The 24,468-nt window shown below is 46.7% G+C and overlaps 2 protein-coding genes across 3 annotated transcripts in view; one reads left to right on the forward strand and one right to left on the reverse strand.

The window, feature by feature from the left end:
- LOC138769513 (galectin-5-like) overlaps nt 1-21,588 on the forward strand; it is a 46,414-nt gene extending 24,826 nt beyond the window's left edge. The window contains exon 5 of the mRNA XM_069948048.1: nt 21,092-21,588. Within this exon, the coding sequence (XP_069804149.1) occupies nt 21,092-21,235 (144 nt within the window). The 3' untranslated portion in view covers nt 21,236-21,588. The remainder of the gene's footprint in view (nt 1-21,091) is intronic.
- The window catches only part of LOC138769512 (32 kDa beta-galactoside-binding lectin lec-3-like), a 39,101-nt gene continuing 32,546 nt past the window's right edge, over nt 17,914-24,468 (reverse strand). Inside the window, exons 6-7 of one of the 2 annotated variants that reach the window (XM_069948045.1) lie at nt 20,391-20,463; nt 17,914-18,033 (exon numbers count right to left, since the gene is read on the reverse strand). In XM_069948045.1, the coding sequence (XP_069804146.1) occupies nt 20,410-20,463 (54 nt within the window). In that variant the 3' untranslated portion in view covers nt 17,914-18,033; nt 20,391-20,409. The remainder of the gene's footprint in view (nt 18,034-20,390; nt 20,464-24,468) is intronic. The other variant, XM_069948046.1, reaches the window with a different exon arrangement.

The raw sequence follows: 24,468 nt of genomic DNA on the forward strand, positions 1-24,468 counted from the left end.
AACATTGCCATGCCTGTCTACAGGCTATATGTAACTACACTCATTTATTACAAGGGTATGTATCCTGGGTGTGAATGGTTTCTTCATGTTGATCAATTTTTTGGGGGGTGGAGTCTTTAATTCTTACAATGTTCCTAAGAGAAAAACTTGGCAGATGTCCAGTCCCTGAAAGATAGTTTCCTATTAACATCTACACCCAAACTGCAAGTGATATTAGCTTTGAAGAGTTATGTTTCCCAGGCATAGACTTTTTGGATACACACAAAAACACAGAAAAATACAACAGCTCACCGCAATGGCAAGATACAGACCCACTACAGACATGAAAATAGTTAAAAGCAGCCCCCCCAACTGCCAAAAAAAAAACTTCCATAAAAATAATGAGGCTCTTGGTTACCACTTGAAAATGGCGTAAACTGCCCCACCACGTTACGGTGGCCTCATGCTCGGGACACTCCTACACTGTACTATGGCCTCCATGGCATGAAATACGCCTATGCCCTGGGCATGCAAGATCCGTCTAATACCAGCAATAGTAATTACACCACCTGGGTGGGACAGGTGGAGTGCACGACCAAGTAGAGGCAGCCACTCCCCCATCTGGAACACAGAAGATAACAAAGTACTAAATAACTGGGTTATCTACAGATGAGCAAGCATGCTCATTCAAGGTTAATACTTGTTCAAGCATCAGGCTACTCGAAAGAACCAGTGTCAGGAGCTGCCCAGCTCCCCGCATCTCTTGGACGTCCCCTTGCCGACAGCATCCCTGGCAACCTTCCCGGCTGAATGGCACAGCTGCTCTGTGTGAGTGTGGCTGACTGGCAACTGACACCGCCAGTCAGACTAATGTATGTGTCCTGAGGCTGGAGTCTTAGCCCCAATCACGCCTGGGGCTGGGACTACAAGCACCATAAGTATTAGTCCATACCTGTGTCCCCTGCCTGCGATAAAGCCTTGTTTTGCAACTGTTTCTTGACCTAGTGCATTGTGTTACTGGTATCTTGACTTTGCGACTTTTGTCCTATGACTTGTCTTTTGGGTTACATTTTTGTGCTGCGCTGCCCCAAGTTACCGTCCGACACCCCTGACCCTGATTTATTGTGTATGTTTCTGTCTTGTTGGGATTGGGTAGTCAGTCATGGTAGTTGTATCACCTCTGTTCTGCGCAGACGGCCGAAGAGGAGGAGGAGGAGATGAAGAATCATGCTCTGGTGAGAACAGTGAAGTCCTCCCTGTTCGGAGTATGGGGCACATGGCTGACTTATGTTATGCTGCCTTTCCAGTTGTTACATGCATTTTGGCCAACACTGATTACTGGCTTTTTCCGTATTTTGACATGCAACAGCTTAAGTAGGTAGAAAGGCCAGTAGCCCATACTTATTTTCACTACCAGGCCTTCGTCCACAATTATGAGGATGGTCACCACCAGGGTCTCGGTCAAAGTTTTCCAAATGGTCACCACAAGGCTCTCGCCCACAATTGAATTTTTCCCAGGGGTCTCTAATAATTATGGGGCAATATCCTGGAAATGACTGGCCAAGAGACACTTCAATCATCATTCAGGCTCGAAATTCTACATTGCATTTCCTTCCTCCTCCGCTGCTCTCCTAGTCACTCTCTACACTGTATAAAGCTGCAGCAGTTTCATCTTTAGAACCGTATCTTGTCACAGTTGTACTGGGGTCTATCGTTTAAATTTTAAATTCAATTTCTTTTTTTAAATTTAAATTAAAATTTTGAATAAGTTTTTTTTTTTTACTAGGATCAACACGAATAAGAAGGGTCACCAGCCAATTTTTTTCAGAGATTTACCATCAGAGTCTTGCCCACAGTTTTTCAGTTTTATCTTTGGATCTTTCGTCTTGTATCTCTGTATTTGTTGCAGTTTAAACAGGGTCATAGACCCACGTCGTACGGGTACATCAAAGAATTCTGTCACTTAAGGACCCATGCCATACCCGTATGTCATGGAGTCCGCCGGTGCTTTGAAGTGAGCTCAGGAGCTGTATGCAGCCAGGTCCATACTGTTAATGACGAACCGCCACGATCGCTCAGCCGCCCACCATTAACCCCTGCAGTGCGACGATTGCAGCACTTGCATCAGTGTCAGGAGCTGTGCTCCTGTTATTGACTGATCGGGACCCCTGCAGTGTGACAACGGGGGTTCTGAAGAAAAAGCGGTAAAAAAACGCAGGATTGATTATTTTTATTACACTTTATTTAAAGGGGTTATCCAGCGCTACAAAAACATGGCCACTTTCTTCCAGAGACAGCCCCACTCTTGTCTCCAGCTTGGGCGGGGTTTTGCTGCTCGGTTCCATTGAAGTGAATGGAGCTTAATTGCAAACCGCACCTGAACTGGAGACAAGAGTCGTGTCTGAAACAAAATGGCCATGTTTTTGTAGCACAAGATAAAAAAGATCAATACATCTCATTTACACAAATATTGTATTACTAAAAACTAGAGATCATGGCGCAAAAAATGACACCCCATACAGCCGCATACGTGAAAAAATAGAAACCCTATAAGGGTGCATTCACAGGTACAGATCTGCAGCAGATTTGATGGCGCAGATTTGAAGCTGCAGATTCAAAGCAAATCAATTTTGGGCCATCAAATCTGCTGCAGATCCTGTACGTGTGAACGCACCCTAAGAGTAAAAAACGGGCCATTGTAATCACACCTACTTGCAAAAAAAAAGTTTTACTGTTAATAAAAAATAGTAAAACATTAGAAAAGCTATGTAAAATGCATATCGCTGTATTCAGATGGACCTATAGAATAAAGATGAAATGTCAGTTTTACATAAACACGGTAAAGCCCCCCCCCCCACACACACACACAATTTGAAGAATTGTATTTTTTTCCCCAATTTCACCCTATAAATGATATTTTGGGGGCTCTGTCATACATGGTATGGTAGATCAACAGACGCCATTACACAGTACACCTGTTCTTGAAAAAAACAAGCCCTTACACGGCCCCATAGCGGGAAAAATAAAAAAATGTTGACACCCTGGCTGGGTCTGACACCTGCCCCAGCAAGGAAGGGGTCACTTAACCCCTTCCTTTCTGGCACGGGTCCATTTGGGTCAGACTTGGACCCGCGTCAGAGTTGGGACCAGTCCACATTTTTTCCTCCGATACACACAAAAAAAAGGATATTAACCCCTTAAGGACCGGGCCTGAAATGGCCTTAAGGACCGGAGCAAATTTTATGAATATGACCTGTGTCACTTTATTCATTAATAACTTCGGGATGCTTTTACCTATCCGGCTGATTGTTTTCTCGTGACATGTTGTACTTTACATTTCTGGTAAATTGGAGTCGATACTTAAAACGAATCTTTATGAAAAAAACCCAAATAACGTGAAAAATTGTGAAAAAATGCATTTTTCCAACTTTAAAACTTTTCTGCTTATACAGAAAATGGTTATACCACATAAATTATATATTAAATAGCATAAGCAACATGTCTACTTTATGTTGGTGGCATTTATTAAACGATCTTTCATTTTTTTTTAATCAATAGGAAGCGTAAAACATTAGCAGCAAATTTCCAAATTTTCTGTAAAATTTCAAAATCAGATATTTTTAGGGACCTGTTCAGGTGGGACATGTCAAAGTGTATTTGAGGGGCCTGTATGTTAGAAAGCCCCACAAAGCACCCCATTTCAGAAACTGCACCCCCCACACTCTGCAAAAGCACATCCAGAAAGTGTTTTAACCCTTTAGGGGAGTCACAGAAATAAAAGCTAAGTGTGTAAGAAATTTGAAAATTTTTATTTTCTGTGCAGAGATTTTATTGTAATCCAATATTTTTCATAATTATAAACCTATTACCAGAGAAATGCACCCCAATATTGATTGCCCTGTTTCTGCAGTTTATAGAAATACCCCATATGTGGCCCTATTGCATTGTTTGACGCAACCAATGCGTCAGATACAAAGGAGCGCCTAGTGAATTTCAATGGCTCCGTTATATTAGGTCATTTCTGACTGTACCACTTCTGGTTGGCAGAGGCTCTGGGGTGCCAAAACCTAAAAAAACACGCTAAAGGGACACCATTTAGAAAACTACACCCCTCAAGGAATGTAACAAGGGGTGTGGTGAGCATTTGGACCCCACAAGTGCTTCACAGATTTTCCGAACAATATGGCATGAAAAAGGACAAAATTATTTTTTACACTAAAACGTTGTTCTAGCCTTCAATTTTTCATTTTCACAAAGGGATAAGAGGCAAAAAAAGACACAAACCATGTAGCGCAGTTTCTGCCGAGTACGGAAATACCCCACATGTGGCGATAAAGTGCCAAGCGGGCGCAGGAAGAGCCTCCAAAGGGAAAGAGCGCCAATTGGCCTTTGGAAGCTGGATTTCACTGGAATGGATTTCAAGGGCCATGTTGCATTTACAGAGCCCTCCTGCTGCCAAAACACTGGAAACCCCCCACAAGTGACCCCATTCTGGAAACTACACCCCTCAAGGAATCTAACAAGGGGTGCAGCGAGCATATGGACCCCACTGGTGACGGGCACAAATGTGGAAAAATGTGACGAGAAAGTGAAAATTTTCATTTTTTCACTTTTACGGCACAAATGTGGCCGTCATCAAGGGGTCCATATCCTCATTGCACCCCTTGTTAGGTTCCTTGAGGGGTGTAGTTTCCAGAATGGGGTCACTTGTGGGGGGTTTCCAGTGTTTTGGCAGCACGAGGGCTCTGTAAATGCGACATGGTGTTCATCATTCATTCTAGCCAAATCCAACCTCCAAAATCCAAATGGCGCTCCTTCCCTTCGGAGGCTTGCCCTGCGCCCACATGGCACTTTATGTCCACATGTGGGGTATTTACGGACTCAGGGGAAATTGCTCTACACATTGTGTGTTTTTATTCTCTTTTAACCCCTTGTGAAAATGATAAATTCAAGGCTAGACCAACATTATAGTGTAAAAAATGTAATATTTCATTTTCACGCCACATTGTTCCACATTTGTGCCCGTCACCAGTGGGGTCCATATGCTGACTACACCCCTTGTTACATTCCCTGAGGGGTGTAGTTTCCATAATGGGGTCACTTGTGGGGGGTTTCCAGTGTTTTGGCAGCACGAGGGCTCTGTAAATGCGACATGGCGTTCATCATCCATTCTAGCCAAATCCAACCTCCAGAATCCAAATGGCGCTCCTTCCCTTCGGAGGCTTGCCATGCACCCGCATGGCGCTTTATGTCCACATGTGGGTTATTTACGGACTCAGGGGAAATTGCTCTACACATTGTGTGTTTTTTTTCTCTTTTAACCCCTTGTGAAAATGATAAATTCAAGGCTAGACCAACATTATAGTGTAAAAAATGTAATATTTCATTTTCACGCCACATTGTTCCACATTTGTGCCCGTCACCAGTGGGGTCCATATGCTCACTACACCCCTTGTTACATTCCATGAGGGGTGTAGTTTCCATAATGGGGTCACTTGTGGGGGGTTTCAACTGTCTTGGCAACACAGGGGCCTTTTAAATGCAACATGGCCCCTCGAAATCTAATCCAGCCTCAAAAAAACAAATGGCGCTCCTTCCCTTTGGAGGCTTACCCTGCACCCGCATGGCGCTTTATGTCCACATGTTGGGTATTTCCATACCCCTACACATTTTGTGTTTTTTTTATCTTTTAGCCCCTTGTGAAAATGAAAAAATCAAGACAAGATCAATGATTTAGAGAAAAAAATTTAAAAAAATTACACTAAATGTTGGTCTAGCCTTGATTTTTTTCCATTTCCACAAGGGGTTAAAAAAGAAAATAAACGCAAAGTGTGTAGGGTAATTTCCCCTGAGTACGAAAATACCCCACATGTGGACATAATGTGCCATATGGGCACAGGGCAAGCCACCAAAGGGACAGAGCGCCATTTAGAGGCTGGAATGGAGGATGGAGGCCATGTCGCAATTACAAAGCTCCTGTGCTGCCAGGACAGTAGAAACCCCCCACAAGTGACCCCATTATGGAAACTACACCCCTCAGGGAATGTAACAAGGGGTATAGTGAGCATATGGACCCCACTGGTGACGGACAGAAAATGAAAAATTGAATTTTTTACACTAAAACATTGATGTAACTTTGAATTTTTCATGTTCACAAGGGGTTAAAAGAAAAAATAAACCACTAAAAATGTAGAGCAATTTCCCCCGATTACAGGAGTACCCCATATGTGGAAACAAAGTGCACAGAAAGCCTTCAAAGGCAAGGAGCGCAATTTGGATTTTGGAAGCTGGATTTGGCAAGAATGGAGGTCGAAGGGTTCGCAGAGCCCCCGTGCTGCCAAAACATTGTAAACCCCCCACAAGTGACCCCAACAAACTCAGGAATCTGCGTGTAAGTAAGTTAACCCCCCGCTGGCCGGAGTATACATCACCTCCTCCCTGCTACGGCTTGCTTCAGGGCTCACGGTGTCTGCTCACTTCGCGCAGCCAATCAGTGTGCTGCCCCGCCGCAACCACAGATAGGCTGAGCAGGACATCCTGCCGAGAACCTCCGAAGCAAGCTGGATCGGGGAACAGATGATGTATGCTCCGGGCAGCGGGGGGTGAACTTACATACACGCAGCAGGATGTCAAGCCCACTGCGTGTATGTATTCTCATAGGGATGAACTGACACTGGATCCGCAGCGGATTTCGCTGCGGATCCGGAGTGTGTGAAGGCACCCTTAGAGGGGTGTGTAAGTGTTATGCTTCTACACGTGAAAGTGTGTGTGTGTGTTTTATGTACTGTTTTTACATTTTTCTTTTCTTTCTTTTTTTACTTTACATTTTTTTTACTTGGCAGGCACACCGGGAGAAGGGGGGGGGACGCAGAAAAAAGAAAGAAATTTACACTAAAGAAAAAAAAAACAGCAAAGGGCAGAGGGTGGCAGGCAGGGGAGAGGGTGGCAGAAGAGGAGAGAGGGTTGCAGGAGAGGGGCGGCAGGACAGAGGAGAAAGGGTAAGAGGAGAGGGTGGTAGCAGAGAGGGGAGAGGGTGGCAGGAGAGGTTTGCAGGACGGAGGGGAGAGGAAAAGGTAGCGGCAGGACAGAGGGTGGCAGGGGCGGGGAGAGGGTGGCAGTGGAGGACAGAGTGTGGCAGTGGAGGGGAGAGGGTAAGAGGCGAGGGTAAGAGGAAAGAGTGGCAGGACAGAGGGGAGAGGTTGGCAGGACAGAGGGGAGAGGAAAGGGTAGCGGCAGGACAGAGGGTGGCAGGGGAGGGGAGAGGGTAAGACCAGGGGCGTAGCTAATGTCTCCTGGGCCCTGGTGCGAGAGGCCAACTTGGGCCCCCCCCCCCCCCCCCCCCCCTCCTTTCACGACCAAGTGATGCTATTGTTGTGTGTGTGTATATATATATATATATATATATATATATATATATATATATATATATATATATATACACACAGTGGTGCCTTGGATTATGAGCATAATTCGTTCCAGGACCGTGCTTGTAATCCAAATCCACTCTTAAACCAAAGCAAATTTTCCTATAAGAAATCATGTAAATGCAGACAGTTGGTTCCACACCCCAAATATATTTATTATTCTGTACTGTACAGTAATGGAGAGGATGGGAAACACAAGGGCTGACAGAGACTGCAGGGAGCATGAAGGAATGAGCAGGGCAGATGTGGGCACATACATGCAGCACTCTCTGTCCGGGGAGAGAGGGGTTACAGCTATGGAGAGATTACCCCCCCCCCACAGTCCTGTCCCCTGATGTAAGCCCCAGCCTGAAGGGGATCTGCTATGATTTGGAAGGTGTTTAGAGTACACTGCTGTAGACCCCGCTATGCAGGCCATGCCCCTTCTCCACTCGCGCTCCCACCCAATACAGGAAGTTCCTAAACCAAAGCAATGCTCTTAAACCAAGTCACAATTTTGAAAAACTGTGAGCTCTTAAACCAAAACGCTCTTAAACTAAGTTACTCTTAAACCAAGGTACCACTGTATATATATATATATATATATATATATATATATATATATATATATATATATACACACACACACCAAGACAGATATTACCTATTACCGCCATACTGTTACCGACCAAATCCTGTATACTGAGACCAATATTACCAGTAATACCAGTATATAGGGAGGAAACATTACCGCCACACCACAACCACTACCATCACCACCATATTGTTACTGACCAAATCCAGTACACTAAATCACCTCATCCAGTCATATAGAGGTGGCCCCAGCTCTACACAGGCTCTATACACCATATACATTACAGTGCAGTTATATCAGGTGACTCACAGGAGACGTCTTTTCTGATCGGAGTTCTTTCCTTTTCATCTTCTTCTCCATCCGTCCTGGGCCGTTATGAGAACTTCTCCGAGCCACGAATCCACGGAATCTGCCAGACAGACATATTAGGCTCCACACTCTGACACCATCTCCATCTCTCTACACACTGCACATCTGTACTGTCCCCTTTACACCCTCATTTAGTGGGTAGCCTGACTCTATGTGACCTCCTAATATATGCCCCCCTCTGTGTATTCCCTCTCCCCCTATGTTGCCCCCCCAAATAGATGGCCCCCTCTACCCCCTCCCTTATAGATGGCCCCCTCTACCCCCTCCCTTATAGATGGCCTCCTCTCCCCCCACCCTCCCTTATGAATGGCCCCCTCTCCCCCCACCCTCCCTTATAGATGGTCCCCTTCCCCCCCCCCTTCCCTTATAGATGGTCCCCTTTCCCCCCCTCCCTTATAGATGGTCCCCTTTCCCCCCCTTTATAGATGGTCCCCTTCCTCCCTCCCTTATAGATGGTCCCCTTCCCCCCCCCACCCTCATAGATGGCCCCTCTTTCCCCCCCACCCTCATAGATGGCCCCTCTTTCCCCCCCACCCTCATAGATGGCCCCCTCCTTCCCCCAACCCTCATAGATGGCCCCCCTCTTTCATCCCACCCTCATAAATGCCCCCCTCCTTCCCCCCCACCCTCATAGATGCCCCCCTCCTTCCCCCCCACCCTCATAGATGCCCCCCTCCTTTCCCCCCACCCTCATAGATGCCCCCCTCCTTTCCCCCCACCCTCATAGATGGCCCCCTCCTTTCCCCGCACCCTCATAGATGGCCCCCTCCTTTCCCCCCACCCTCATAGAGGCCCCCCCTCCTTCCCCCCACCCTCATAGATGCCCCCCCTCATAGATGCCCCCCCTCCTTCCCCCCCACCCTCATAGATGCCCCCCCTCCTTCATAGATGCCCCCCTCCTTCCCCCCCACCCTCATAGATACCCCCTCCTTCCCCCCCACCCTTATAGATGGCCCCCTCCTTCCCCCCACCCTCATAGTTGGCCCCCTCCTTTCCCCCCACCCTCATAGATGGCCCCCTCCTTTCCCCCCACCCTAATAGATGGCCCCCTCCTTTCCCCCCACCCTAATAGATGGCCCCCTCTTTCCCCCCACCCTCATAGATGGCCCCCTCCTTTCCCCCCACCCGTACAGGCTGATAAAAAAACAAAACTTAACTCACCTGACATCGCGCTCCCACGTTGATCCTCACTCCTTCGCCTTCGGTCTGTCCCCGGCTGCTGCGCGGCTGCCGCGTCTTATCCCCGGCAGCGCACGCATCCCAGAACTCCCTGCGCGCCGGAAACCGGAAGTCAGGGCCCAAGGCGCGCAGGGAGTTCTGGGATGCGCGCGCTGCCGGGGGTAAGACGTGACACCCCCGGCAGCCGCGCAGAAGCCGGGGGAAAGACGGAGCCAGTCTCTTGTGACCGCAAGCAAAACAATGCTTGCGGTCACAAGAGTGATTGATCGGGGGGGCCCCGCGGGCCCCCCTTGTGGCGGGCCCGGTCGCGGCGGCGACCCCCGCGACCACGGTGGCTACGCCACTGGGTAAGACGAGAGGGTGGCAGCAGAGAGGTGAGAGGGTGGCAGCAGGGAGGGTGGCAGGAGGGTGGGTGGCAGCAGGGAGGGTGGGTTGGTAGGTGGGTGGGTGTCAGCAAGGAGGGAGGGATGGTGGGTGCCAGCAGGGAGGGAGGGATGGTGGGTGCCGGGAGGGATGGTGGGTGCCAGCAGGGAGGGAGGGATGGTGGGTGCCAGCAGGGAGGGAGGGTGGGATGGTGGGTGCCAGCAGGGAGGGAGGGTGGGAGCGTGGGTGCCAGCAGTGAGGGATGGTGGGAGCATGGGTGCCAGCAGGGAGGGAGCGTGGGTGGGATGGTGGGTGCCAGCAGGGAGGGAGGGTGGGATGGTGGGTGCCAGCAGGGTGGGATGGTGGGTGCCAGCAGGGAGGGAGGGTGGGATGGTGGGTGCCAGCAGGGAGGGTGGAATGGTGGGTGCCAGCAGGGAGGGTGGGAGCGTGGGTGCCAGCAGGGAGGGAGGGTGAGAGCGTGGGTGCCAGCAGGGAGGGAGCGTGGGTGGGATGGTGGGTGCCAGCAGGGAGGGAGCGTGGGTGGGATGGTGGGTGCCAGCAGGGAGGGAGCGTGGGTGGGATGGTGGGTGCCAGCAGGGAGGGAGCGTGGGTGGGATGGTGGATGCCAGCAGAGCACAGGGAGGGAGGGTGGATGCCAGCAGGGCACAGGGAGAGAGGGATGGATCGGCGGCGAAACGGGGAGGAGGAGTAAGCACCGGGCGGCGGCGTGGGGGAGAAGGAGGAAGCATGGAGCGGCTGACGGGGAGGAGGAGGAAGCGGGGGCAGCATGGAGCGGCGGCGGGGAAGAAGAGGAGGTACCGGGGAGGAGCGGGAGAGAGCACAGGGAGATCAGAGGCTGCTGATCTCCCTGTTATTGGCGGCAGCACGAGGGGGCCAGAGGAGGAGGAGGCAGTACGGGGGAGGAGGCACCCGGCGCCCGGCACACACCAGGTATGCACCGGGCGCCGGGCTCACTGCACAGTACTCCCATCATCTCCTTCTCAGCTCGCCGATTCCGGCGAGCAGAGAAGGAGATGATGGGAGAAGTAGTAACGATCGCCCATGAATGGCCGGCCGGTGGTTACCGGACAATCACGGGCGATCAAGGGGCCGGATCCATGGGCAGGTGACGCCCGGGCACAGCAGTGATTGGTGCTGTCTCGGAAACCCGGAAACAAAGTACCCGGAAACAAAGTACATTGCTATGATTGGCCGATGAGAAGTCATCGGCCAATTACAGCTATCGGCGTCACGGGGGGCAGGGAAACTGCCCCCTACGTGACACAGGAAGATGGCTGCTGATAGAATCAGCAGCCATCTTCACCGGAGTGCCGCACGATTTCGCGCGGCGCCCGTTTAAAGGGCCGGCGTACCGGTACGTCATGGGTCCTTAAGTGACAGTGATCCATGACGTGCCGGTACGTCATGGGTCCTTAAGAGGTTAAGTAAATATTGAATCTTGCCAGAAAAATGAACTTAAAATACAGCATATAGATGGAATCTCCATGCCATCTGCATTTTTAAAGACCAATTGATTTCTACGGGCCAGTCAAATCTGCAAATATGGACTGTACAAGTGACTGTCCTATTTAAGGCTATGTTCACACTACGTATATGTCCGGCCGCATATTTTCCGCGGCCGGACATATACGTGTGAAACTCCTGCCGGGACTTTACGCAAGTTGCGGCCGGATACGTACGGAACGCAAACTTACGCCCGTAGTGTGCTTACGCTTCCTGAGCGCTCTTCGTAGCGATCTGACAGCGGTCTTTTACTTGGAAATCTTCGCCTAGCCCCGGACACCCCACAGAACCTTTTGGATCGGCACAAAAAGCTTTCAAAATGAAGAAATCACCACTACGTACGGGACCGCATGTAACGCTACGGGCGTAAGTTACGGCATTTCCGTCCCAAAATAATGGTCTGGTTCATTTTTTACGGCGCCGCATACGATCCGGGCGTAAGTTCGTACGTAGTGTGAACTGTGCGGCCGTAGATCGTATACTTTACATTGTATGCAAACTACGTAAGTTTCCGGCCGCTTATTCACGGAACGCGCTACGGCCGGAAACTTACGTAGTGTGAACCCAGCCTTAATGTGGACAGGAGTTTCTGAAAATACGGATCGGGAGAAAAAGGAGTGTTGCACCTCACACCTATGGCTGACACTAATGCCACTTGGCTACATTTAGAAACCAACGCCAGGATGTTGGTATATAATTTGATCAAACCATACTGCTCCATGTACCACGTGCAGGTCCCCTGGTTCACATGGGTCCCTCCACCAGAATCTGAAAAAAACGTCTTTTCCTTCGTATAAGACTACTTTTTAACCCAGGAAAATCTTCTCAGAGATCAGGGGTCATCTTACATTCCGGGTCTCGTCTTATAGGTCGGGTACTGAAAAACTTTAGAACTGGACTAGAGAATCTGCGGTCTCCAGATGGTACCTTGGTTTAACCCTTTGAGGACCAGGCCCGAAATGGCCCAGTGGACCACGCAAATTTTGATCTTAGTGTTTTCATTTTTTTCCTCCTCCCCTTCTAAGAGCTCTAGCATTCTCAGTTTTCTATCTACACGCCATGTAAGTGCTTGCTTTTTACAGGAATAGTTGTACTTTGTAATGGAGTCTTTCATTCTACCATAACATGTATGAGGGAATTCCAAAATTATTATTTATGAAGATATAAATTGGTGAAATCAGAAAAAAGAATGCAATATGGTAACGTTTGGGGGGTTCCTTTGTCTACGTAATACACTATATGGTAAAAGCGACATGATACCATTATTCTATAGGTCAGCCCGAACACAACCATATGCAGGTTTACACTGATTTTCTAATGTAATATATATATATATATATATTGTGGACATGTCACTGGTAAAGTGCTCGAGGGGATGTACATCTCACCCAGGTTAATACATAGCGTGAGATGGTGAGTCCAGGAGGCATCTGTGCTCAGCAGTGTTATGCTGCTGAGCTATTATTTATTATTGCCGGGCCTGGACTTACATGGAATGGCAGGTAGGTTTTGGTAGTGGGACTTGCCATTCCCTTCCCCCCGATCCAGGTCAGGTTTTGGGGTCAGGTGTTTCTGACCCTAATCAGCCTGACAAGGTAAAAGCCCTGCAGAGGATCCAGTGTTTGCTCTCAGCCAGGAGTGATCAGCCTGGGTGTCTGTTTGGGAGCAGCCTGTGAACATAGCCTCTGCTGGAGCTAATACACACCTTGCGGTATTCAGGTGAAAGACGTCCTGTTTTCAAGTGTTAGATAGGTGAAGAAACCTGTTAGTAAGTGCCTAGACGGGCAAGACCTTTTTGGTTTGTTTTATTCTTAAAGCACGGTGCTGCTGTGTTTTGTTTGATGGACTGTTTATGCTGCAAATAAACGCCAAGCTGTTATTTTACAAGTCCAAGTCTGCTGTGAACTGTGTTCAAACACACCATCCCCCGGGAAGATCCCTACAATTGGTGCTGTGGAGCGGGCAAAATGGTTGCTAGGGGCAACGGTGTGCATCAACTTGGCTACAGCTGCTTATGTCCTGGGTGAAGGCTGCTGCTTCACTCCAAAAACAGTCAAGCAACATGGAGGAGATGATGAAGCAGTTAATGCAAGTGAGTCTGCAACAGCAGCAGGCTAATATGCAACAGCAACAGGCTCTGGCAGAGGCTAACCTGCGCCATGAACAGGCATTGGCCGCACACCAGCAGGCTAATAGGCAGCAAGAACAGGCTCTGAGAGACGCTAATCTGCGCCATGAACAAGCGATGGCTCAACAACAGAGACTTATTGAGCACCTAATAGCAAAGCAAGAGGCGTCTGCAGGTACTAATTCCCAGCCGGTGGCAGCGGCCGCTCCAGAGACTTTGTCTGTGAGAAGAGCTGTGCAGCGAGCGCTGCAAAAGATGACTGCTGATGACGATGTTGAGGCCTACTTAACTGTCTTTGAGCGTGTGGCTGAGCGAGAAAAGCTACCCTCCACTGAGTGGGCAGAGGTCATTGCTCCCTATTTAACAGGCGAACCTCAAAAGGCCTACTATGACCTCAGTGAGCAAGAGGTCAAGGACTATCCTCGGCTAAGAGCAGAGATACTCGCCCGACTAGGAGTTACTGCTGCTGTCCGTGCCCGGAGGGTCCGCAACTGGAGCTACAGTCTGGACAAATCAGCGAGGTCCCAGATGTATGACCTGATCCATCTGGCAAGAAAATGGTTGGAGCCAGACACTTCTACTCCTGCACAGATCCTAGAGAGGGTCGTGATGGACCGCTACCTCCGCGCACTTCCTGCCGATCTGCAACGCTTGGTGGGACAAGGCGACCCTAAGAGTGCCGACGAACTTGTCAACTTTGTGGAGAGGTTCCAGGCGACTGAGGACTACCTCCGTGATGTTCCTGCAGCACCTTCACCTCCCCGGAGTGCCAGACCTGTGCCTTCAGCTGGTAAGAGACTTCCATCTATTGGGGGAGTGTGGAGGGGTGCTGATAGAGGGAAGAGCGCTCAGGAGGCGTCTCAGGGGCAAAAGACTGGTGGTGGTCCCCGGTGGCTAAGTGGCCCTAAAAAGGACTCCCTGCCAAGGAGACCAGGCCCTATCCAGTGCTGGAGATGCCATGAGACGGGACATGTGTCTGCCCATTGCCCTCTTACCACTGAGCCCATGGAGTGTGACGCTAGCCGGCGTCAGTCGCTATTTGCGGAACCGTCTTTTGTTGCGGTCACTGGACTAGAGACTGAACCGCAAGTCTGCCACATTACCGTCAATAACTTCCCTGTTAAGGCGTTGCTGGACTCAGGAAGCCTTGTCACCTTGGTGCATGCCAGTCTGGTGACTGGGGACTTTGTGCCAAAAAGACATATGAGCGTCATGTGCATACATGGTGATACAAAGGTTTACCCTATAGTAATGGCTAATGTCGGGACTGAAATAGGCGCTGTACAGTATGAAGTGGGTGTGGTTAAAAACCTTATGCATAATGTGATATTGGGGCGTGATTTCCCATTGTTCTGGGCTCTATGGGGAAAACAACAATCCCCTGAAAGGAGTGAGGAGACCCCTAAGTCTGTTGCATTACCCACGGTAAATGATAAAAATGTACAGGATGAAAATGATGCTTTTCCTTTGCAGGTCCTGGCTGGTGAGGAAGAGGCTCCTCCCACTGAGCAGAATGTTCCAGACTTAGAGGTGTCTAGGGATAATTTTGGTACTGCACAATTACAGGACCCCACTCTCAAAAATGCTAGAGAGCAGGTCACTGTTATGAATGGGGTACCTCAGGAACCAGAAGCTGAGAAAGTTTCCACATTTTTCTATGACTAATGATCTCTTCTATAGAGTCACTAAGATTAATGATGAGGTTGTGGAACAGCTTCTTGTGCCTAAGTCGTACCGGCGACAGGTACTCGACATGGCCCATAATCATGTCCTTGGGGGCCACTTGGGGACAGATAAAACGCAGGAGAGAGTCCTCCAGAGGTTTTATTGGCCTGCGATTTATGCTGACATAAAAAAAATACTGTGAGTCGTGCCCCACATGTCAGCTTAGCGCTCCAGTGTCGCATTTTCGCAGTCCTTTGGTCCCACTCCCCATCATAGAGGTACCTTTTGACCGGATCGCAATGGACTTGGTGGGTCCCATTGTAAAGTCGGCAAGGGGACACCAGTACATTCTAGTTGTGTTAGACTACGCGACCCGCTATCCTGAGGCTGTACCCCTAAGAAACACTGCCTGTGGGGACAAAACGCTCAGCCCTCCGGTCTGAAGAAGAGGGGGGGGATATGTGGACATGTCACTGGTAAAGTGCTCGAGGGGATGTACATCTCACCCAGGTTAATACATAGTGTGAGATGGTGAGTCCAGGAGGCATCTGTGCTCAGCAGTGTTATGCTGCTGAGCTATTATTTATTATTGCCGGGCCTGGACTTACATGGAATGGCAGGTAGGTTTTGGTAGTGGGACTTGCCATTCCCTTCCCCCTGATCCAGGTCAGGTTTTGGGGTCAGGTGTTTCTGACCCTAATCAGCCTGACAAGGTAAAAGCCCTGCAGAGGATCCAGTGTTTGCTCTCAGCCAGGAGTGATCAGCCTGGGTGTCTGTTTGGGAGCAGCCTGTGAACATAGCCTCTGCTGGAGCTAATACACACCTTGCGGTATTCAGGTGAAAGACGTCCTGTTTTCAAGTGTTAGATAGGTGAAGAAACCTGTTAGTAAGCGCCCAGACGGGCAAGACCTTTTTGTTTGTTTTGTTCTTAAAGCACGGTGCTGCTGTGTTTTGTTTGATGGACTGTTTATGCTGCAAATAAACGCCAAGCTGTTATTTTACAAGTCCAAGTCTGCTGTGAACTGTGTTCAAACACACCATCCCCCGGGAAGATCCCTACAATATATATATATATATATATATATATATATATATATATATATATATATATATATATATATATATAAATTTTTTTTTTTTTTTTTTTTTTATGAAATCCTTTTTTTTGGCAATTAATTATTAATAAAATGGGCCTATTGTGACGCTTATAACGGCTTTATTTTTTCACCAACAGGGCTGTATGGGGTGTCATTTTTTTCGCCATGATCTCGAGTTTTTATTAATACCATATTTGTGAAGATTGGACGTTTTGATCACCTTTTTACAATTTTTTTTTTTTTTATATATATAATGTAACATCAAATGGGTAATCCGCTCACTTTTTTCCCTCTTTTCGTGTATGCCGTTCGCAATGATGCTTGTTATATTTTAATAGATCAGACAATTACGCACGCTACGGTATATTATATGTTTATTTATTTTTATATGTTTTATTTATATATTAGGAAAGGGGGGTGATTTAAACTTTTATTGGGGGAGGGGCTTTGGGGTAGTGTATTAGTGATATTTTTTATTTATTTTTTTTACACATTTTAAGTCCCTTTGGGGGTCTTTCACATACATTTGGTTGATTCCATACACTGATAATTGCCATGCTATAGGCATAGTATTGATCAGTGTGATAGGCGATCTGCTCATTGAGCCTGCCTACAGTATGCAGGCTCAGTGAGCAGATCGCCGATCGGACCGCACAGAGGAAGGTAAGAGACCTCCAGCGGTCCAATATAGCGATCGTGACCCCCGCAGTCACACTGTGGGGGTCCCGATCGGTCGTTGACAGAGGCAGCGTTTAAGGGGTTAATGACACACTGCAGCGCGATCGCTGCAGCCTGTCATTAACGGTGAGGTGCCGGCTGCTCAGTGCAGCCGGCCCCCACCTCCTATCAAGCGTGCTCCGCTCCGGAGCGCGCTTCATAGAAGGAGAAACACCCTGGGCGTACAGTTAGGCCCAGGGTCGTCTGGTGACAGACTTCCATGGCGTAACTGTACGTCCAGGGTCATCTAGGGGTTAAAAGTACCTTGGATTGGGAACGCTTTGCAAGAAGAGCTTACATTTTTCAAAATTGTAACTTGGTTTAAGAGCATTGCTTTGGTTGAAGAGCTCCCGGTACTGTAGGAGGGGGAGTGGAGGAGGGGCATGGTCTGCATAGCGGGGTCTACAGCACTGTACTCTGACCCAGGAAGTCTCCCTTACCTTCCAAATCATAGCAGATCCATCTCAGGCTGGGGCTTGCATCAGGGGACAGGGTTGTGGAGGTAATCTCTCCATAGCTGTAACCCCTCTCTCTCGGGACAGAGAGTGCCACATTTTTGTGCTTACATCTGCCCTGTTCATTCCTTCATGCTCCCTGCAGTCTCTGTCAGCCCTTGTGTTTCCCATCCTTTTCATTCCTGCTATAATGTGCTTGCACTCACACTCAGCTATATACACTGCTGCTATAATGTGCCTGCACTTACACTCAGCTATATACACTGCTGCTATACTATGCCTGCACTTACACTGAGACATTCAAACTGCTGTATAGAAAAGTTTCTAGTTGAGAAGAAATAGGGGTGCACAACAGGTTTTCACCCCAATAAACTGTAATAGAAAAAATCCGTAGCACTCTTTTTTCATGCAAAAGTGTTCAAAAGTTTATTTACAGCGTGCAAGAACAAGGCCAGGTAAGTATACAACATTTATCACCACACTGGTGATTATGTTATTAGGAGCTTTGTATGGCGACTAATTTGACGTTTCGACCCTCCCAGGGTCTTTCTCAACGTCGCTGTGAAGAAAAAATATGCATATAAATACCTGATACATAGGATTTGTGAGAAACATTTACAAAAGGTATATGTAAAAGAAATACAATAATCTTCTAGTAATGGCTAACAATGCATCTCGGCAATACAGAAGTAGTAGTAACGGTCATGCTGGGGTCATAAAACATGGGAGTGTGGGGTAATCGTCTATGATCTAGAGTGTATATAGTGGCTTATTTGAATAATGGGAGTAGGTAGACAGGTCTAGTATACGGAGAACAAACTCCAGATATAGTACCCTCACATAATACATACATACAACATGACTGGTGGCAAAATATATACAGTGTATACATAACATACAGTACATGACATATAGTAGATAACGTCAGAAGCATGCATATGGATAGTATATAAAACGTAAGGGATAGAGATGAGCGAACCAGGTTCGAGTCGATCCGAACCTTCGGCATTTGATTAGCGGTGGCTGCTGAACTTGGATAAAGCCCTAAGGCAATGTGGAAAACATGGATATAGTCATTGGCTGTATCTATGTTTTCCAGACAACCTTAGCGCTTTATCCAAGTTCAGCAGCCCCAGCTAATCAAATGCCGAACGTTCGGGTTCGGATCGTCTCGAACCCGAACTCGGTTTGCTCATCTCTAGTAACGGATAGTGTACAGTATAGCACATGGTTGGTTAGGTAAGCATGCACATAGAGAGGTTTTTATGGGGAAGGGGGGATGTACTGGTAAGTATGGGGGAGATACATAACAAATCCAGTAGACATGCGGACAAATAGAGGTAAACACATGAGGTAGACTCAGGAGGTAGAGAGGGAATGCAAGTATGCATAGAGTGGTGAATTCCAGTTGCAGACCGGGGTGGTATGGGGGAGAGAGAGACATGCTGTGGTTCCTACCAGTGGAGTAGTGTGCTCAGGAGCGCTATCCTGGTGCCACGTGTCACTTCTGGTGCGCTGGTCTATGCGTTCCACAGTGTGGAACGCATCGGAAATGTGCATCTGCGCACTGAATTGAATGGTATTAGAGAGAGAGGGGAGCAGGAAAGAGAAATAGGGAAGGGGGGGAAGAGGTAGAGAGAAGAGAAAATAAGAGGGATAGAGGAAAAGAGGGGGAGAGGAGAAGGGTAGGGGGTAGGTGAAGGAGTGGCTGCTCATCCTGTCCTTGACCCTCTGTGACGTCTCGCCTATGTAGGCGAGTCCACATGGGCATTTGATCATATACTGTATATCACATTGCGGCTGCTGCATGTGAAATGACCATTCACTTTGTAAAATTTACCGATTAGCGGGTGTGAGAACTGGTCTCCTTTTATGACATTAGAGCAGCTCATGCATCCCAAACATGGGAATGTGCCATTGAGTCTTGGGTTCAATAGGGTTTGTCAGGGATTTCTTTTAAGGCTCCCTATGTCGGCCCTGATGAGTGTATTACGGATATTAGGGGGGCGTTTAAGACACATTATGACCGGTTCGGCAAACTCCTTAAGTGCATATGATTTCTGGAGAATGGGCCAATGTTTCCTGACTACTTGTTGGATTTTGGGAATTACCGGGTGATTGGTTTGTTTGGAAGCGGGGGAATTGTTGGTTATGGTAAGGGGTTTTTTCTCTGTCTAGTAGTGGTTTTGGATATCCCCTGTCTTGGAACTTATTGGCCATGTTGTCTATGCATTCTGGTAACAATGTGGTATTTGAAACTATCCTGGATACTCTTTTGAACTGGGATCGGGTAGTGATAGTTTGGTGGCTTTGGGGTGACAGCTTTTAAAATGGAGTAGACTGTTCCGGTCTGTAGGGTTGGAATAGATGTCGGTGCTAAGTTGGCCTTCAGGCCCCATTCACACGTCCGTGTCAGTTTTTACTGTCAGGAAATCCTGATCAGGAGACCTCAAATGTCATCAGGAAAGTATCAGGATTTCCTGACAGTAATCCGTTTTTACCATCAGGAAACCATCAGGAAAAACCTTCAGGATTTCCTGATGAGAAAAAAAAAATAGTTCTTAATATGGTCTAGTATGCCAACATAAGGGATGATGGGAGTTGTACTTCTGCAACCTGGATGGCCACAGGCTGCAGAACTACAACAATTAGAATTCATTCATTCTAATGGAGCCGTGTCATACAGGGGAGGGAATTCCCTCCCACTGGGGGCGGGCCGGCCTACATCCAGTGCTTGAGCACCGGCCAGTTCCGGAGCATGGAACGGCGCCGTGCATGGGAACCGTGCTTCCCCGTGAAGGCGCCGTTTGATCCGTCGGTTCAGATTGAAGAGGATGTACCTGGTGGTACATCCTCTTTAAAGAAAAAGTTTCATGTTACTATGATATATGAGAAGTTTGATACAACTATAGTTACCCTTTAAGGTTTAAAAGAACTAGAAGAAAGAAACAAGAGTAATATCAGGGCTGATAGCAGGTAGGAGGTTCTTCTACAAAGAGAGATCAAAATGTTACTGTGGAATCATAATAGCAATTTTTTTTTTATGAAAATCCCGACACATTTCTAATTCTTACATACAATACTGTTACATCCTCGTATCACCTTTCTATGTGATTGCCTTCTTATTCCTCCTTTGGTCTCTTGCTCAGTGAGCAGACTGGACAGGCCTTCAGCTCACTACACATGACTCCCATTTCCCAGCAGTTCCCTGCTCCTCCCCATGGTCGCCTGTTTCATTTTACCAATGGTAGTCCGTCTTGGTAGATACTGTACTCTTTTAAGCCATAATCCTCATAACCCCTTTGCTATGACGACACAATGTTTTTTTTTCTTTTGGACTGCTTTCATTTAGCAGCCAAATAAAGTCCGTTAGTAAAAAATAACAGACGTTATTATGTGGCCGTGGTGATTGATTGACAACTGCAACTAAGTAGTGAGTGAATGTGAAAAATAGTGGCTGCCATCTTGCTGCCCATAGATCCCGCCCCCTCCCCCCCCCCACACACACCATTACTGAAAATGTGCTGCAATATACTGCTACTACTGTGCTTTGTTTTCTGGCCAATGTATACTATTTAGGAACAAATCTGTCTTTTCTGTATATTGTTTACTACCAGATGGAAATCAGGAATGAAGGAAAAGCTATCGCAGTGTATGGTGATGGAGAAAAACTTTGCAGCTATAAACATCGCCTGCCTTTCAAAGACATTGATGTTATTGAAATTGTAAGAGATGTCAACTTGACCATGATCAAGCTCTAACTCCATGGAATATACAAGAATTGGTCCATTGGGATCCTTTACCAGATCTATCATTGTATCCTTGTCAGACGGAAGTACAATCCTGAATCAATGTCGGTAACATAACACTGACATGTCATTCATGGAGGATCTTTCTATCGACCAACATTTTCCTGATTTATGTTTCCATAATGTGATGACAGGATCGGCTTCTCTCAATGATCCTCCTATAAGCTATGACATGGATTGTATTTCACCACACAATAAATGCATTGAATCACATATACCGTCTCTGGTGCTTTTAACTACTGAGAAATGTAACATGTAATGTGATCTCAGTCTTAAAATGTATTCTAATAAATGAATCATATGTATAGTGGGATCCTTCTCATATTAAGTTGACTACTGTACATTGCTATGTAAGTGTTATCATGTTAGTTAACCCCTTCAAGACAGAGCCAATTGATGCCAGGATGTCAAGGTCAATTCAATGCAATGTTCCTCCCCGCCTTCTAAGAGCCATAGCGCTTTTACTTTTCCACCTACAGGGCTAGTTGGGGTGTCATTTTTTGCGCCATGATCTTCAGTTTTTATTAATATCATATTGGTGTAGCAGAAAAAAAAAAAAAAAAAGATATTCTGATATAATTTAAAAAAATCAGCAATCCTGTTTTTTTTTTTTTTTTTTTCCGTTTACACCATTCACCGTGCGGGAACAATAGTGTTAGATTTTAATAAATCGGACAATTCTGCACACTACGATATATAATTTGTTTATTTATATATTAGTATATTAAACTTGTATATTAAACTTTTATTGGGAGGGAGGTTTATAAGGCTTTTTTTTTAGTATTTTTTAAAACTTTTTTTTTTTTTTACACTTTGTTTTCACTTTAAAACATGCAATCAATAGATTGCATATACTGATCTATGCTATACCATAGCATAGATCAGTGTTATTGGTGATCTATGCATAGAGCCTGCCTGACAGCACACTCTATACAGTACATAGATTGGTGGTTTACCCCAACTTGTTGGTACAAGCGATCGGGACTCCCACAGTATAGCTGCGGGGGTCCTGATCAATCAGTGACAGGAGCTTGTCCTGTCACTGAGGACCTTAAACACGCTATAGATCGCTATAGATTGCTGTGTTTAAGGGGTTAATGACAAGCAGCTCTCACTGCAGTGGTCCTGCAGCCCCTTCAGTGAAGAACGTATATGTACATTCATACTGCACGGGGTATGTGCAGTAGGAACGTATATGTACGGTTGCTGACGTGAAAGGGTTAAAAATACACCATGAGGGAAAGTTATCAAACTGGTGTAAAGTAGAATTGTCTTAGTTGCCCCTAGCAACCAATCAGATTCCACTTTTCATTCCTCACAGGTTCTTTGAAAAATGAAAGGTGGAATCTGATTGGTTGCTAGGGGCAACTAAGACAATTCAACTTTACACCAGTTTGATAAATCTCCCCCATGGTGTAAGTTAAGAAGCAACAAACTACTGTACATTGCATTTTAGCTGGAGCAGGTTTGATTCATGGTAAAAACATTGTTGGACTAACAAAAGTGCCTCCTCTTTATTGTTAGCTACTCCCTGATTTACAGTGCTTCTTACTATGTCTGCCAAAAACACCCATCCCCCTTAAAGTTATTGGGAACTTAGGGAACATTTAACACCTATTCACACCATTTATTCCCTATCTTTTGGTCTAGGCCTAGTTACAGTAGTTTTCAGTTCCATGTTAAAACCTGCTGCAAGAAAAATAAGCCTATTTGAGTTGGTAGGCTCACCTAGCGCAGATATGGATGGTTATTGCATGGTGTGGGTTTCTAGGAGGATTTACCCCACACTATCTCCAGTCCACTAAGGATCCTGCTCTTGTTCTAAAAAAACATTGCAGAGGTTTGGTTACATCAAATCTGGAAATAAAATAATAAAAAGTGATCCAAAAGTTGCATATACACAAGCAAACTACCAACAGAAAATACAGATCATGATGCAAAAAATTACACCTCACACAGCCCCACACACCAATATAAAAATATAAAGTTATAAAGATGGTAATAGAGCAATTTTAAATATTTATTTTATTTGAAAGGTTTTTATTTTTTAAAAGCTGTCCAATTAAATAAAAGTTATGTAAGTTACATATCATTGTGATCTTTTTTTTTTTCCAATATTTTTTTCAGTTTTGCAGCAAATTTTATTAAAAATCACAAAAATAAGCAAATAAGCTCAAATTAAGCATAAAGAATATCCACATAAATAAGTACATACTTGTGAACACTAAAGGCCCTATTACACGAAGCGATTTATGACTGTATTCGGCCGCTATGGCCGATAATAATTTTGTGTAATAGAAGACAACAATCAACCGACATACACAATGACAGCTGATTTCTTTCAATAAGCTGAAATGGCAAAAATCAGCTTGGCAACGATCTGCTGCCGGACGCTCCGTGTAATAGGAGCAACAGGGCAGACAACCCAACAAATCCCCCCCCCCCCCCCTGTTTACTGAGAATCTTCAGTGCAATACAAGGCAATAATAAATCCTTTGGAATGCAGGTACAGGCAAAAGGTAGTTGTATAGACTGGTAGAATCAGAGTGGAGTAGAGGAGCATCTTGAAGGCCCTGTCCAATATAGCTGTGTACTCTACTGGCATAGTGTAGTAGAGAAGAGAAGAAGAATATACTCGAACTCAGGTTTAGATATCTGTGATCTGACCACCTTGTGCCCTATAGTGTCGGGTGACCCTTCCTGCTAGGGTAGTACAAGGTCCCAGGTCAGTGTGCTGGGTTGAGCAGACTTTCCAGGGTATCCCAGAATAGATGTTTGTTACAGTAGGATACATAAGCGTTAGCTAAACTTTGTCCTACTGGGATCAGTACTTAGCCCCAGGTATACTGCACTGTTTCCCTGGTGTGGACAAGGTGATCCTCAGATGACGTCCTTCCTCCTGAGGGGTCTGGTACTGTATGCTAGCAGTGGTAACTTGCATTAAGAAAGTTTAAGTCTCTTTGTCCCTGACAAGGGTCCAGGCCTGAGCCAGGCCCCGGCTTCACTGCAGCAGGAACTGTCTCTCTGTGTTGCTTTCTCTAACTCAACTGACTAGAGAACACCTCCCACCAGGAACTAACCTCCCCTTTGTAGGGGCAAACTAAACTTACTGGTGATTGGTGGGGCTGTATGGTGTACAGAGAGGAGAGCTAGGATAGGAGAAAGAAAGAAGGGAGGACCTGTAA

The sequence above is a fragment of the Dendropsophus ebraccatus genome, chromosome 12 (genome assembly GCF_027789765.1).
Source record: "Dendropsophus ebraccatus isolate aDenEbr1 chromosome 12, aDenEbr1.pat, whole genome shotgun sequence".
In the NCBI taxonomy this organism is placed as follows: Eukaryota; Metazoa; Chordata; class Amphibia; order Anura; family Hylidae; genus Dendropsophus; species Dendropsophus ebraccatus.